The 15350-nt window shown below is 42.3% G+C and overlaps 2 protein-coding genes across 2 annotated transcripts; one reads left to right on the forward strand and one right to left on the reverse strand.

The window, feature by feature from the left end:
* Positions 1–264: 264 nt before the first annotated feature.
* On the forward strand, positions 265–1361 carry LOC139650486 (mesogenin-1-like). Its single transcript, XM_071527175.1, has 2 exons — positions 265–984; positions 1275–1361. Exons 1-2 carry the CDS (start codon positions 265–267, stop codon positions 1359–1361), a joined length of 807 nt encoding a protein of 268 aa, XP_071383276.1.
* A 350-nt stretch (positions 1362–1711) lies between these two features.
* LOC139650488 (aminopeptidase Ey-like) lies at positions 1712–14356 on the reverse strand. The gene is made up of 21 exons (XM_071527176.1): positions 13752–14356; positions 12163–12305; positions 10929–11068; positions 10086–10212; positions 9218–9372; positions 8939–9052; positions 8649–8792; positions 8262–8327; positions 8047–8112; positions 7038–7216; positions 6820–6896; positions 6583–6716; positions 6429–6484; positions 6200–6347; positions 5462–5553; positions 4361–4471; positions 3531–3698; positions 3163–3303; positions 2810–2891; positions 2329–2484; positions 1712–1735 (listed from the first exon to the last, which is right to left on the reverse strand). The coding sequence occupies exons 1-21, from the start codon at positions 14354–14356 to the stop codon at positions 1712–1714; spliced, it is 2928 nt and encodes a 975-aa protein (XP_071383277.1).
* Positions 14357–15350: the final 994 nt, after the last annotated feature.

The following is a 15350-nucleotide window of genomic DNA, read 5'->3' on the forward strand; positions in this document are numbered from 1 at the left end:
CCTGGAGCAGGCCTGTTTCCCATGGACCCCCTGGCCTGGGTGTCAGGCCTGCTCCCAGAGCTTCTCAGGGCCAGAGGTGGCTACTGGAGGTGCAACCTCACACCTCCCACCACATATATGGAGCAGCCTCCCTGGTCCTCCTCACTATCCTCTGCCTGCCTTACCAGCAACACACTGACAACTCACTGCTCAGGGAAGAAGCTACAACTGCAACGACTACTACTACTTTTACTGCTACTCCTGCTTCTCTCTTCAGCAGCAGCTATGGAGATGTCCTACAGCTCTCCTCTCCAGCTCCAGGGGAACCACAGCTCTTTCCTGTTTGACTGCGACTCCTTGCTGGAGAAGCCTTACGATCCCCTTGCCTACGATCCGGCCTCAGACCCCGGTTACTTCAGCGCCGGCAGCAGCCTGTCTCCCACCTCCTCCGTGGACTCCTTCTGCTTCTCCCCTACCTCCCTCCAGGCCGGTGGAAATGAACAGGACGCCTTGGACTGTTTCATCTTCAGCAGCCCAGCAGCACCTCAGAGCACAGCGCAGGCTCTGCCCTGCCCCGGATCCTCCACAGCCGGCTCTTCCACCACCGGCACCGCCAAGAAACCCAGGTCCAGGTATCCGGGTAAGAAGCGGCAGACAGCCAGCGAGAGGGAGAAGCTGAGGATGAGGGACCTGACCAAGGCTATGCATCACCTCAGGACCTACCTCCCGCCCTCCGTGGCCCCGGCCGGACAGACCCTGACCAAGATCGAGACGCTGCGCCTCACCATCCGTTACATCTCCTACCTGTCGGCCCAGCTGGGCCTCAGCGAGGAGGCGCTGGAGCAGAGGAGATCCCCGGGCTTCGTGGAGCAGCCCCAAACCCTCAGCCAGATCCTGGGTCAGCCGGCCGCCAGCTACAGCCCACAGGAACCAGGCTATGATGCCATGGACTCACTGGAGCAGGCCTTCACACCCCAGCTGTCCTCTCTGCAGCACTCATACCAGGTATGTTCATATCCATGGTCTCAATTCAATGACTTTTTAAACATTTAATAGTGGCTTTTCCATCAGAGATGTACTGTAACCCTTAACTTTACAATGGCTTTTTTATTTACTTTTCATTTACAAACTTTTCATTTACTTACAATAATTGTCCATAGTTTATTCCACATGTGAATACCCAGTGATAAAGCTATTGTAAAGTATATCGATACCATGAAATGTGTTTTTTTTTCTTTTTTTTCGTTGAATGAACAATGTCAGTAACTCAGCATCTGTTGTCTATCTCTTGTCAGGTTTCTAGTGGAGTTTGCTTCACCAACCAGCAGTACTGGACGCCACAGCAGCAGCTACAACATGCTGCCTTCTCTGGACAGTGCTGAGACATGGCCGCTATCAACTGACTCTATCTGCTTATCCACTTTCATTGCAACAATGACCTCTGACGAAGGATAAGGACAAAACTTTTTTGTTATTTTAAACAAAATATATATTTTTTGTATGTTTTTTTTTACTGTAAATAATTGTATATTTATTGGGTTTTCACAATGTGAAGAGTACGGAGAATAAAATTCATTATTTATCATAACCGCCCTTACGTTTTTTTTGTACCCTATTATTCTTACTCTATTTATTTTGAATTCAGATGGATATATTGTCAGTTTTCTACTTCTGTGATAACAAAAAGTTTAGAAAATGAAGCAAATGAATCCAGGCTGACTTGGTGCCTGGCTCAGTCCTCTTCTTCATTCTGAGTCTGAAGCCCAGCAGAGACAGAGCTTAGCTTAGACAAACACTGGGGTGCTAAACAGAGAACGCATCCACTCTAAAGTGTTTAAGGAAAGACCCCTGCTGGGCTAACTGGCAGCTGAACTGGGACCAGTTAATTGGCACCTTTTCTCTCTGCCCTGAGTACACACTGTTAGCGGTTGAGACGCTGCAGGAAACCTCATGATATCCATTTGGCCCTGGACACAGCTGAATCAGAGACTGGGCTGACATTACTGGAATCTAGAAAACAGATAGTTCCAGTCTTAACATTGCAGTTTTCTAATTCTTCTAAATTAGTCAGGGTTTGACGGTACATATCTAACACATGAACATACAAAAGAAGATATTGGTATCAAATAAACTTTATCCATAAAAGGCTTTACCGCAACTTTACAGTTTAAAAAACAAATCCTCCAACTTCATAAACATCACATTCATAATATTTATATCTCTATAAACATTTGGTTTCAGCTGGAGAAAAAAATTAGTAGTCATAGAGAACATTTGCATGATAGAAAACTACATTTAAAAACTTTCAACTGTGTATTGGACAGGGCAGTGTTATTTGGCTTATTATACTGGAGAAGCAGCCTCGTCAGTGAACCATTTGAGGACCTGTTCCTGGTTCATGGCCACCCAGTTCATGTTGGCCTTGGTTCTCTCCAGAGCCTGATCCAGAGCCGCGGCAGCCGAGCCAAACCCTCCTGCTGCATGGTCCTCTTTGAACTGCTGCAGCTGGAGCGGAACAGCATGAAAAATGAATTAGATTTAATACTGTATATATGCAATATATACTCACTCATTGAATATATGGTAAATTCTGATATATGTGATTTACCAGTTTACCAGAATATACTAATACGGTATACACCAGCATATATCAGTATATACCAGGATATACCATAGTATACCAGAATATACCAGTATATACGTGGATATACTAGCATATACCAGGATGAAACCCCAGTATTGTTGTCTTTGTCGTCATCATCATCATCATCATCATCATCATCATCAACTGTTGCTACCTTAAAAACAACAAATATAAGAGGAGCTGTACCTGTTTGTACTCAAATTCAGTGGAGAAACGTTTGGTCACTCCATCAATTAGTCTTCCAAAGGAAAATGATCCACCGCCATAGCTGAAGAAAAGGCAAAAATAAGATACCTTGTGAAAAGGCTTTGACTCTTCTTAAATCAATGCATTAACAACACCAGACTGTGTAACATCTGCTGTTTTGGAGGATGCTTTGATCCAAACCTCCTTACATTTCAATGACTGCATAGATATTTAGCATGAGTGGGAACAGAACCCTCAACCCTGGCAGCATTAGTGCCTTGCTCTGGCTATTGAGTTACACAGCACCACCAGATGGCACAATTGTGCACTTGTGTCCATCAGGAAAAACTCACTCATTGAATATATGGTCCCAGTTAGCTCGGACAAAGTCCCAAGCTAGAGGCTGGCCGATGGCGTTACTGGCGATGTAAACGATGGTGAAGGTGGCGTCCTGCTTACGGATCTTCTCTGGATCCAGACAATATTCCAGATACCTGAAACAAACCCACAGTGAGGCCAAAAGCCAAATGTGTACTATCACCTTTTGCTGCTGTAACAGCCCAAGTTTAAGCTAATCTTACTCAGTAGGCACCAGCAAAAACAGTAGTGACCACTCTCTGTCAATGCAGGCTAATAACAATGACAAAAACTAAATAAAAAAAAGAAATTTGAGCAAGCTGAATTTAGCGGTTGAAAGTTATCCTGTCTCAGACCTACTGACCTGTTCAGCAGCCAGGGCTGTTTGGCGCAGGACAGACTGTACATCAGTTTATCAGCCTCCGAAGCTATGGTGGCATTCTTGTACATGGACCAAGCAAAGTCCCACTCGTCCACCCCTCCTGCTGCTATGGCACTGCAGTACACTGTAGACCTCAGGTTGGGATGGATGCTGGACGATACAAAGAACATGCGCTTGGTAAGGATGGGAAAAAAGTCAGTGATGATAGCAGTGGCTAAGGAAGGAATTAGGGAGGTAATAAGGAAAGAATCGTCCTGAAATAATGAAAAGGAAACACTAAAACATAACAAAGAAAAGCAAAAAGAATTTGATGTTCCAATCATAGAGATCTTCATCAGACCAATAATGAAGGAGGCAAGGAGGAACACTATGAAACACTGAATCCTGGATAACACAAAGAACACATGGTATGTGAGTCAGGCCTACAATACTGAACAATACGATTCTATTTATTTAAGAGCAAGCACAGAAAACACTATGCATTGTACAAAACAGTGGACAACATTCACAGTCAGACTTGGAATGCATCGAGCAAAATTTGAAAAATGTGACATATTCATCACTAAAAACCTTCATAGGAAATAAGGAGGAAAGGAAGGAAGAAGGAAGGAAAGAGCTAAGTCAGCAAACAAGGGTGGAATGGAAGAAGGAAAGAAGGATGCAAGGAAGCAAAGAAGATAGAAAGGGAAGGGAGGGAAGGGAGAAAAAAGAAAGGAAGAAGGAAGGATAGAAAGAGCTAAGTTAGCAATCAAGGGTGGAATGGAAGACGGAAGGGAGGAAGAAAGGAAGGAGGGTGTGGTCTGTGAACGTACGTGTTGTTAGCGGGGTCGTTCATCCATGCTCTGAACCAGCCGGTAGTCAGCTCCTTGCAGCCTTCCACTCCAGTGCTGCAGGCCATGGAAATAGCATTCACCTGGTTGTACCTGGACAGCAACACAGGAGACGATCAGAGAGGCAGGAAAACACTGACAGTAAGAGCCAGTTCACACCAAGCATGTCTGGAGCGATGTATTTGAACTCTGGAGTGCTTACTGCTTTAGTTTTATGGGTATAAGGAGACAGATGTTGATAGCCAGTAGTTACTGATAGTCAACAGTTTCTGATCCACAGTGACTGACAATGAGTGTAACAGTAGAATAAGTTTTCATTCCTAGATCACCAACATTACAAGAAACAGTAGTAAAGAGGTCAAGGGTCAAAGGTAACAATGCACAGACAATATTCCTGTGACCATAGAATGATAATGTAAGTGCTAGGTAAAGAAACAAATAAGAGGGAGAGAAATAAGAGGATATTTTTCCAAGATGGAGGAGGTACATATGGGAGAGGGGGATGTGATCAGAGAAGATGAGTTTTCAGCCCACGACAGCGGATGGGGAGCGACTGTTGCACCGGCAGATTACCCATGTTTCCCCATGGGGATTGTTAAAGTTTCATCTTTTTGTTTTAATCTGCACGGAGCACCACAGAGATGGGGCTCGCTGCGGCTTACTGTCATCTATATTGTCAATCACAGAAAAGTAGACTTTCATTTGACTTTCAGATGATTTCGTCTGAACTTTGTGTGTGTCAGTGTATAAAACAAACTGGAGAAATTATTGTAAATACCATTTGACTCAGCTCTTAGGGGCTTGTAGGACTGAATCACATCAGCCTAGAAGGATCTTTTTACCATTATGGTTTATCATAATAATAAATAATACAACTATAACCAACCTATAGCCTATAGAGTTGAAAAGGCTACACTTTTTTTGGTCATATTGGTATATGGGAATTCTACAGAGGGATTTCAAAAATCACTTGTCAAGGCACAATAAAATAAATGCTACAAATGCCAGATATTAATTCAAAACAGCATTACATAAGAATAAAGCAGGCAGGAATGAAACAGGCAAACACATTAAGTTCCTTACTGGTCAGTGTGTCCATCAGGGATCTTGGTCCAGTCGACAGTGATATTTTTGAAGTAGTTAAAAAGAGGGGTGACCTGTTTCTTTATGTAAGCCTGGAGGATGAAGATGCCACACGTTTTGTTAATTTGTGTTTCTTTTTGAGAAGAGAAAGAGGTGATGTAGAAATGGTTACATGAGGAGTTACATTCTTCAGTTAGATATATCCACTATTTGAACAATGTGACACAGACTCTGAGAAAATAACTACTGGCATGAAAGTATTCTCCTCTATATTAATGAAGTTATTAACTTTCATTACCCCTTTACTTACATCATAAGTAATCGTGTAATAATCAGCATTTCTTAAATATTGAGCACTGAACATAAGATACAAATTTTTCTTTACAAAATGGAAATAAAGTGCATATCCTAAAATATATCCTTGGACTCAGTGTTACACAGGAGCTATTTATCACACCAGACTTAATGCTCAACACCACATAGGTACTTCAGACACTTTAATAGTTTAATATTTATTTATATTGCCTTATATGTTTCCTGTACTATTTTTATTACCTTTTTAACTTTCCTCTACTGCCTTGGCATTGTTCTGCCAATTGCTGTTATCCAGTACAGTTTTTATCATAAAGACCCAAACTGCATTGCTCCATAATTTTTTATAGAAGCACATTTTTTATGGTCGGAATCAGAATCACTTTATTTACCAAGTATAATGCATGTTGACTATCATTCACAAACCTGCATGGGTCCATAGACGTCGCTGCGATCAAACATGAGGAAGAAGTAGTCCAGATTGCGACTGGCCGTCTGCCAAGGCATGTACTCCACTTCTCTGATGAGGAACTTGGTCGTCCTCAGAGCCAGGGTTGTGTTCACCACCTTTGCCCTGAAAAGGACACAATGAAATTACTCAACATCTATCTTTCAAAATGTGACAATAATGCTTTATATAAAAATATGATCTCACCTTGCAAGGTTAAAAGCGTCATCGATGAGTTGAGCTCGGTTGATCACTGGGATATCCTGAAAAATGAACATGAAATTGGGTTTGGAAGTTTGAATATTAATTTACAAGCACGTAGAAAGTATTGCAGTGTCATTTCCAGCTGCAGGTGTTGTACCTGGTGTCTGGAGCCGAGCTTGGTGAGGAGACGCTCCCAGTTTTCAGAGTCATAGTTGACTCTGTAGAAGCCAGCTGTATTTATGTTGGCCAGCAGCCACTCGCCGGCGCCGATGGTCATGTTTGTGTTTGTATCTGTTTGGGATAGAGATAAAAAAAACAGAAGAAAACTTGATCTTTTTATACAATGTTTATCATCCTTAAGCTGCTCTGAGAGTGTGCCTGAATGAAATCCTACCTTCTTTGTTAAGGAGCCAGTACTGCTTCACAAATCCCTCTGTATTCATCCATTGAATAGGGACAAACCACTCATAACTAGAAACACATCCATCCATCCATATGCACATATGTACACACATACAGCATACATACAGAGAGAGAGGTGGTGAGGTCAGTATAGTAGGGTTCAGTACAACCACATTTACACACGAGTCATTGGCTAAAATGGATTCCTACTTGAAGGGTGAGGGCCTGTCCACTACTGAGTCTGGGTCCAGCAGGAAGTGGTCCTGGGTGATGCGTCCTGTCTGGGTGTCGATGGTGACAAGTGGGAACCCCATCTGGAGGATCCAGCGGTTCATGATGTCCTCCACAGAGCAGGGCAGCTCTAGGCTGGGCGTGGTAGCATCGACCGCCTGGCAAGAAGACCGTTCAACTCATGATAATGTGATAGTTTATTGTCCCTGTAGGAAAATCCTCTGCTTCAACCACAGTCTCTCTGATCCCTGGCCCACCCTGCTACCAGCAATACTAATACATACTCACAGGCTCACAGGAATATTTGCTCCATCTATTGTCTGGGTGCTGTGACCTCTGACCCCTGCACCTCCTTACTAGTAGTTGCAGGTAATATTGGTGTTCTAGGAATTTAAGCTTATTCTACCGTTGATCTCATTGGAAATCACGTTGGATATGAGAGTCCAATAAATTCCTGAGGTGAAAAGTGTAAATTTAGAGAGTTTAAACAATAACAATAAGAGTAAGTATTTGTATGGCACCAAGTCACAAAGTGCTGAAACTAAAAGGAACAAAACAATCATGAAGTTGCACTGCTGTCTTGATGAATGCCCACAGCTTGTTGAGGCTGACTCAGCAAAATTCAAAGAACAATGAACTATACTGCTGCATAACACTGAGAGCAAAGAACAAGTTATGTTACATGCAAGATAAAAGAGCTGACTTTACATCACTGTCACTCCAGCCCAGTGTGCTTATACAACCGACACACAGATCTCTGGTGCTGCACTGAAGAGTTTATAACAGCTTAGGACAGAAAGAAATCCCTCAGGCCATGAAGGGAGATCAAGTTTCATACTGAAATTCACTGGTAGTCCCCTTTACAGTACCCACTGTATGGACAGACTCAAAAATGGTGTCAATTCTTTTTATATAAGCTATTGTGTGATAAGGAAGCAGTCGTGCTGACAGGATGGTGTGTTAAATGTAAAGTCCGGTGCCATCTTACCATTTGCAGGTGCTTCCAAAGGTCTGTGTAGACTGTGTTGTTATACTGGTACTGCTCTAAGTACGTCTGCAGACAGAGGAAACAACACATTCGTTATACTCTGGCCATGCTATGTGCTGAATTATCAAGAGTTTTATCACACCTACAGATTAGATATCAACCTTTGGGAGTTTTATCTATGGGTTTCATCCGTTTTATCTAGCGTCTGTACTCACACTGAGTCCTTTGGAAAAGACGGACTCAGTGATGAACTCTGACAGCATCCTGAGGACCGCAGCTCCCTGGAATGACAAGCAGCAGGACATTAGTGACTTATCAGATGTGACAGGGCTACAGCGATCTGCTAATGGTGATGAGTGATTTATTAGTAATTTAATTCTGTGGTACCCTTGATGGGGGTTCCCCAGCAAAAATGGAAAATAGCGTAATTTCACTATTATTTCATTAAGGACAGTGAGAGAATGAGAGAGGACCCTGGAGTCTTCTCTGTAGCAGCCTCCTTTCATGATTTGTTCTGATAAAACAGGTGTATTATTGCATAAAAATCTTACAGATAATAAGGCTATCATACCATTAAAGTGTTACCCACAATTCTACTGTACCTTGCTATAAGTGATGGAGTCAAAGAGTTGACTGATGTCCTCTGGCTTCTGGACGTCCTCCTCTTTGGATGACAGGGGGTGGGAAGAGGCCAAGGCGTCCACAGCCATCACACCATGCACCTCATTCAGAACTATCAGGTCTCTCTGGAGGGACACAGACAAATGTTCCTTTACATTTTTGCATTTTAGGCATTTTTTAAGCATATTTGTCTGGTGGCTGGTGATCATTCCCCATTTCCCTGTTTCTATAAGAAGTGTCCTGAGTGAAAGGGCTAAAGAGCTAAACTCACTATATTCCAGCTTGGTTCAGCAGAGTTGGCTCCAAGATAAGAGACGTAGGTGGCGAAGCCCTCGTTCAGCCACAAGTCGTTCCACCACCTCATGGTCACCAGGTTTCCAAACCACTGGGGGGATATAGCATCGTGTTAGTGCAACATACTGCAAAACATGTCCTTTCTAACAAGTCACTTAATTTCATATTAAGGCTTAACATGAGAGGAAATTACTATATAAGATTGATTGTTTTATGGGATGCAGCACATCATTGCTAGTCCTTAGTGCTATAGTACCATATGAGCGAGCTCATGGGAGATGACTGTTGCCACCCACTCCTTGTCTCCATTGGACGACATGGCAGGATTATATAACAGGGCCGTCTCCCTGTAGGTGATCAGGCCCCAGTTCTCCATGGCTCCAGCGCTGAAGTCAGGAAGAGCTATCTGGTCTAGAAACAATTAGAGAGGTTACTACAGGTACCTACAGTGCTTAAGACCAGAGATGTGGTGTTAAATAAAAAAGAGGGTACTACATACATCATGATATATGTCATGTATTTAAATCATAAAGATTTATGTCAACTTAAAAAGGTGGATAAACTGAGTTTAGGTTGGTGTGTTGTTGTATTGTCTGTGTTAGGGTTGGGCGGTTTTTATTTTCCCATAGCTCTAAATTGTTCATCTGTGCATCATGCTGTATTAATTTTATTGTAGTTCATTGTAATGAAATTGTGCAAATCCAATTTCCCCATGAGGGATAATAAAGTTTTTCTGAACTAAACTTAAATCTAAATCCCTGTTTAGACCCCAACCACCAGTGTATATCACTGCTTTCAGGCTGAAAACTTGTGTGTCCAAAAAATATATAATGGTTCTTGATTTTCATAAACCCATGGTTAATATACATTATATATAAAATAATATCAGTAGTGTTAGTAGTGCTAGTAGTAGTAGTTGTAGTAGTAATTATAGTAGTAGTAGTAGTAGTAGTAGTAGTAGTAGTAGTAGTAGTAGTAGTAGTAGTAGTAGTAGTAGTAGTAGCAGTAGTAGTAGTAGTAGTAGCAGTAGTAGTAGTTGTAGTAGTAGTAGTAGTAGTTGCATCTCTCTTTGCTGTCAGTGTCAGTGTAAAGGAGTCCCTACTGCAGAGCTGTGTGCTTCCTACCTGACTTTGTGAGGGGGTAGGGGGAGCTGTAGTAATGCTCAAAGAAGGCCAGTATGGGTCCAGTCTTCTCCAGGGCGTAGTCTCCCTGGCCCTCCTCTATGGCCTTCCTCCGAGCCCAGATTCTGATCTGGACACAGAACAATGCTTTAACCAGATGGGACAGACAGGGTGGTGATAGACCAGAAACATGAACTGAGTCCAGTAGAGGGCAGCATAGACACACAGCATAATGTTCCTTCTGTGGGACCACAACTGACTGAGAAATACCCCTGTAGAGGAGCAGGGCTTATTGCTGATCCCTGCTCCTCTACAGATGCAGGGCTGAGCAGTTTTCACTTTGGTTTTCATTAGTAGCAGTAGTAGTAGTAGCACTAGTACTAGGACCAACTGCCATTCTCAGAGCTGATAATTGATGCAATAATCTATTGATCCCTGCAAGCAAAATTCTCTTTTCTGTTGCCCCCCTTGTCAGAACTTTTGTTTTATTGTTATTTCATTGTGCCCAAGGAGAGCAGTTAATTTCAAACTAGGTTTGACACAGTGAAGTTTGTATTTTAAAAATGACCCAAAAAAATGACAAGTAAATGTTAAAAAAAAATCTTATCACATAAGGCATGCATTGCAAAATGATTGGGAGAAATGTTAACTAGACGTAGACAGTAGTAAATGGGCTACAACTCTAAATGACACTGATATTGTCCTATAAAGCTATTTTACTCCCATTTATCATTTTCAAGAGTTGGCATAATTCCAATAATGCCCTATTTGCCCTGCTGTGGAGAAGATATAATAAAATGAAGTGTGTACTCTGCATGCTGACAGTAGGATGTAATGAAGGATTACCAAAACTTTTGCCCCTGATGGTGTGCTGATGTGTGCAAATTCACAGACGACGAAAGCCAGCAGGTAGGTGGACATAACCTTTGTGGGTTCAAAGCTTGTCTGAATGACATTGTGGCCCTCCATAGTGACGTTAACAGGCTCTGTGTGGGGACAAAGACAGCAGCAGGGTTATTCTAAATGAGACAATCAGTAATGGGTTCACTGTGTGCCTACAGTAGAGAAGTTATTTGGACTATCTTATAAGTCCATGCAGGCTGGTCACCTAGAGTGCATGTTATATAAATATAATAAAATACAAATTAAACACATGTAGCTATTGTAGAAGTCCCATGTTTTACGGCACGCTCGCTACATGCCTGTTACTTCCCCAATTTTGGATCACTTCTGAGAAGAATTACTGATAAAAACCAAATTAGGTTCCCCTTTCAGCTGTCAGATGGTGTAAATAATGGTCTGGCAAGTCATTTGTTTTACAACATCCCTGTTCAGTTCTTTCTACAACATTTGAAAATGATTAAGCAGCAGTGGGTGTTGCAATAAGCTATTTGTGGAGAAACTACAAGGCATATAAATGATTGGGGGCTTTTTTGATGGCTAGCACATCAGTATTATAGACTACGAATTGCTCAAGAATGCCTTTTGTTTCCTATGCAGTTTTCAGTGTGGAGTGCAGTGCTGTAGCTTGGACATGGGCTTTGTCAAGACAGCACATGATTACCAGGTTTCAGGAGCAGCCTACAATGTTTCAAATGTTTGATCACCACTTGACTTTATTCAAGAACACCTGCATATCCATATGGGAAAAAATGTTGACTGGTGGTCACGTCTGTGGCTCCAAAAGGCATCGAGAAGTGACTGTTTGCCAACCCGGCCGGTCTGTGATGCTTTATACCAAAGATACCAAAGGGATGAGAGAGGAAAAAGATCTGGACGAAGCACTGCTCACTTCTGTTTAGGAGACTGTTTGTATTTCACTGATTTGTCACTTTCCGTGTGGAGACAATTTCCAACTAGTGACTAAAAATGACACCACAGTTTCACTTTGTGATTCAGGCTGATGAGACAGGGGTATTTTTCCATAAAAATCTACCAGGCACAGCTTTAAGATGCTTATTTCGCAAGCTGCTCTAAATCGTTTTTGAGCATACAATCCATCATCTGTGTTTTTGAAAATAATTACTAGGAAGGAAACCCAGGAAACCCTTCATATCTCATTCGGGAGTCATGAACTTGCCATTATTCCCGGCGTTGGACAGAGCCACAGTGCCATGGGGGTGGATGAGCGTCATGAAGAAGACGGCTTTCATAGCAGGCTCGTCGAAGCAGGGGAAGGCTTTCCTGGCGTCGGTCGGCTGCATCTGAGTGGTGGCCACGACTCTGACGAGAGCAAACACCAACAGTTAGGACTCAGCATGTGTCACAAGTGTTAGTATGTGACTGCATTTTCTTATCTAGTTGTGCTTATTTGCAGAGTTTTACTACAAAATGAGATGTCCATAATTTGAATAGATTAAGACCTAGACTTCAGTAATAAAATGCAAGTTAAAGGAGAACTCCATTACTCTTGCACTGTTAAATATTATCAATCTGTGATGTTCAGTGCATTCCAAGAGTTATTTAGCGATTAAGTGTTTAGTTTGCTTGTTGTTGTGTAATTGTACCATTTCCTTCAACCTGCCTTATCTACTTACTTCAGTTAGTGTCTCTCATTAAGTCTCTCAGGTGGAGAGAGCAATACTGATAGTGATAGCAAAGTGTCAAGAGAGTTTTTCCAGTCAAGGAAAAGTGAGAGTCACACCCCTTACTAAAAAAAAAAGGTTTAGTCTTGAAATAAGCCCTTGCTCTTTGATTCTTGAGTGTGGATTACAGATAATATTTTAGATAGCTGAAGATATTTCTCTCCTACCAAACTTAATTTTAGCTGCTGGAAATATCTCAACATGACATCACGTCATCTATGTTTGGCCAGTTATCCACAGGAATAAGAAAAATACACCAAACGACAATGGACCCAGGAATGCAAGGTACAATGTTGAAGTGAAGTGTTTAAGGAAGGATTCCTTCTTTTAAAGTTATTATAGAAGATTACCATTTTGTAAAGGCCTTTGCCATTAAGGGAAAAAAAATTGCCGCGTGGTATCATATCTGCTTTTTAAATATTGAGTAACGAACATCAGGCAACAATTTTCTTTCAAAATGTATCTGTAGCATTTTGGTATGGAACTCTTCCTTTTTGTTTTAGATTTGATTTATTTGACTTCTTCTTTCTATGTGTTTTTCAGGCTCAGATTGAAGCTGAGCTAGAAAATGACAAACAAACAAGTAACTGAGACGGCTGTACATCCATGGAGATGAATGCACCAAACAGAGGAATGTCCTGTACCTAGTTTAAAGGGATAAAACACTAAATCTCATTCACTAAATTGGTAAGGTAGTGGAATTCACAGACAATCCATGGCATGCATATCCCACCCCACACGTTTCATTTAAATGCATTACACACAGAAGAATCAGGATTTACTTTCAATCTAAAGGGATTCCACAGTGCTTTCTTCAGTCTTGAATTGATTCATCTCAAAGGGAAGGTTTGGTTTCAACCCTGGGATGGATCCCCATGCCTGCAAAACTGTCCAGGTCTTTTATCTCTACCACTACTACTAGACAACTACTAGTACTCTGTTTACATCCTCAGTGTGAAATAACTAACCTTAACCATGACCTTAACCTTAACCTTAACCTTAACCCAAGTAAACTAAGCTAAAATAAAGTACCTAAACTTAGATAGACAGACTTAGAAAGTAAAATTAAATGAAAACATGATACTTTTTCACTCCATCCTCCATGTATTCACTCCTGTAGAATCCTCCCAGGTCGTCGGCCAGCTCTCCAACAAACTCTGTGAGGAGCTCGTAGTACTGGCCGGCCTGCAGCTTGCCGCTGAGCTGGACCACCAGGTACTGGGTGGGACCCTCCAGCCAGGTCCTGCTCAGGCTGGGCGCAGCCGCTCCGTTCAGGCCGCTCAGCTTGGCGTGGTGTCCCTGGAAGGTGGTGAGGTTCAGCTTGTTGGAGTGGATGAGGATGAGGTCGGTTTCCCTCTCGCATCTGAAGACCACCGCCGAGTGTCCGCTGAAGATGTACAGGCCGCTGGCGTTGGGCTCCAGCCGAGGCCACAGGGTCACATTGTAGGTGACGGGAGAGAGGGTGTCAGGGAGTCTGTAGCGCTCCCAGGGCTCCTTAGGGGTGGAGGGGGTTGTGGACGGGAAGGCGGTGGTGGTGGGGGGGCCGGCGGTGGAGGGAGCTGTCACCTCATTCTTTGACCTCTCCTGAGAGTAAACCACAGACAGGGCTATGATGGTGGCCACAGCGGCGACGGCTGCCACCGCACCAATCACTGCTACTGCTTTGCTGATGTAGAATCCTTTCCCCATGTCTCCACCAGAGGAAGAAGACAGGGGGTGGAAGCTGATTGCTATTTATGCCCTGCCGTATATAGAGATACAGCCCAAAGTTAATAACTGATCTCGAGGGGCAGGGTGAAAAGTCCAAAACAACGGGTTGTAAAAACCCCTTGCAATAGAGCACTACCTGATCTGTGAACTTTATACTTCTATTATGGCTCTGAATGAGGGGCCTTTTCAGAAGTTAGCTTGTGTCATGTCTGTTTACTCAGGTTTGTAAAAATATGTGGCGTGGATGCGAGTGTGTGTGTGTGTTCTGTTTGAAAATGTGAAGCGTATGTAGATTCGGCCATGCTGTAGTAGGGAAGTTAAGTTAAGAAATGGGTAAAGGATGGGTTCAGAAAACTGCGCAAACTTTTATTTCATCTAAAAGATTATGTGCTAAACTACCCAACATTTACTATAGTTGGCCAAAAAAACTGTTTTAATAAATGGAGCCATTCCACTGGTTAAACTGGAAGCACACCTTTTCTCCATCTGGCCCTCGCCTCAACAGAACTGACAGATAAAAATGACATCATAATGTCGTGCCATCTGGTTTTTGGTCTGAAATATAGTATAGGAAATAATTATTCATCTGTTTCAAGTCATACTGTAGATTGTATTAAACGTCAACCCCGTCCCACTGAGAGGAAGTGAAATAAAAACATCAGCTGCCAACTCAGCAGAAGGGAGGATGATGAAGCTGACAGTTGGACACCGCATATTACCAGGAACTCTAAAACCTGCATGTACAATCATCATTACAGCCAATGACAGGACAGGAAGAAGAAATGTCAACTGTGTTGTGCTGCTGTCTATATCATTTCGAAGCACACATTTAGCTAAATTATGACAATCAAAATAAGTTCTGGAACCCTGAAAAAGATTTTTGAAACTTTAAATTTAACCTCCTTGTAAACTTCATTAGCTTTTTCAATATTTTCAACTTTATACAGGTCACATTTTAAAATAGAATTAATGC

This window comes from Centroberyx affinis, unplaced genomic scaffold (genome assembly GCF_046629955.1).
Source record: "Centroberyx affinis isolate AG114_WGS23_722 - 3 ecotype Tasmania unplaced genomic scaffold, CSIRO-AGI_Caff_v1 ptg001496l_1, whole genome shotgun sequence".
Taxonomy (NCBI): Eukaryota; Metazoa; Chordata; class Actinopteri; order Beryciformes; family Berycidae; genus Centroberyx; species Centroberyx affinis.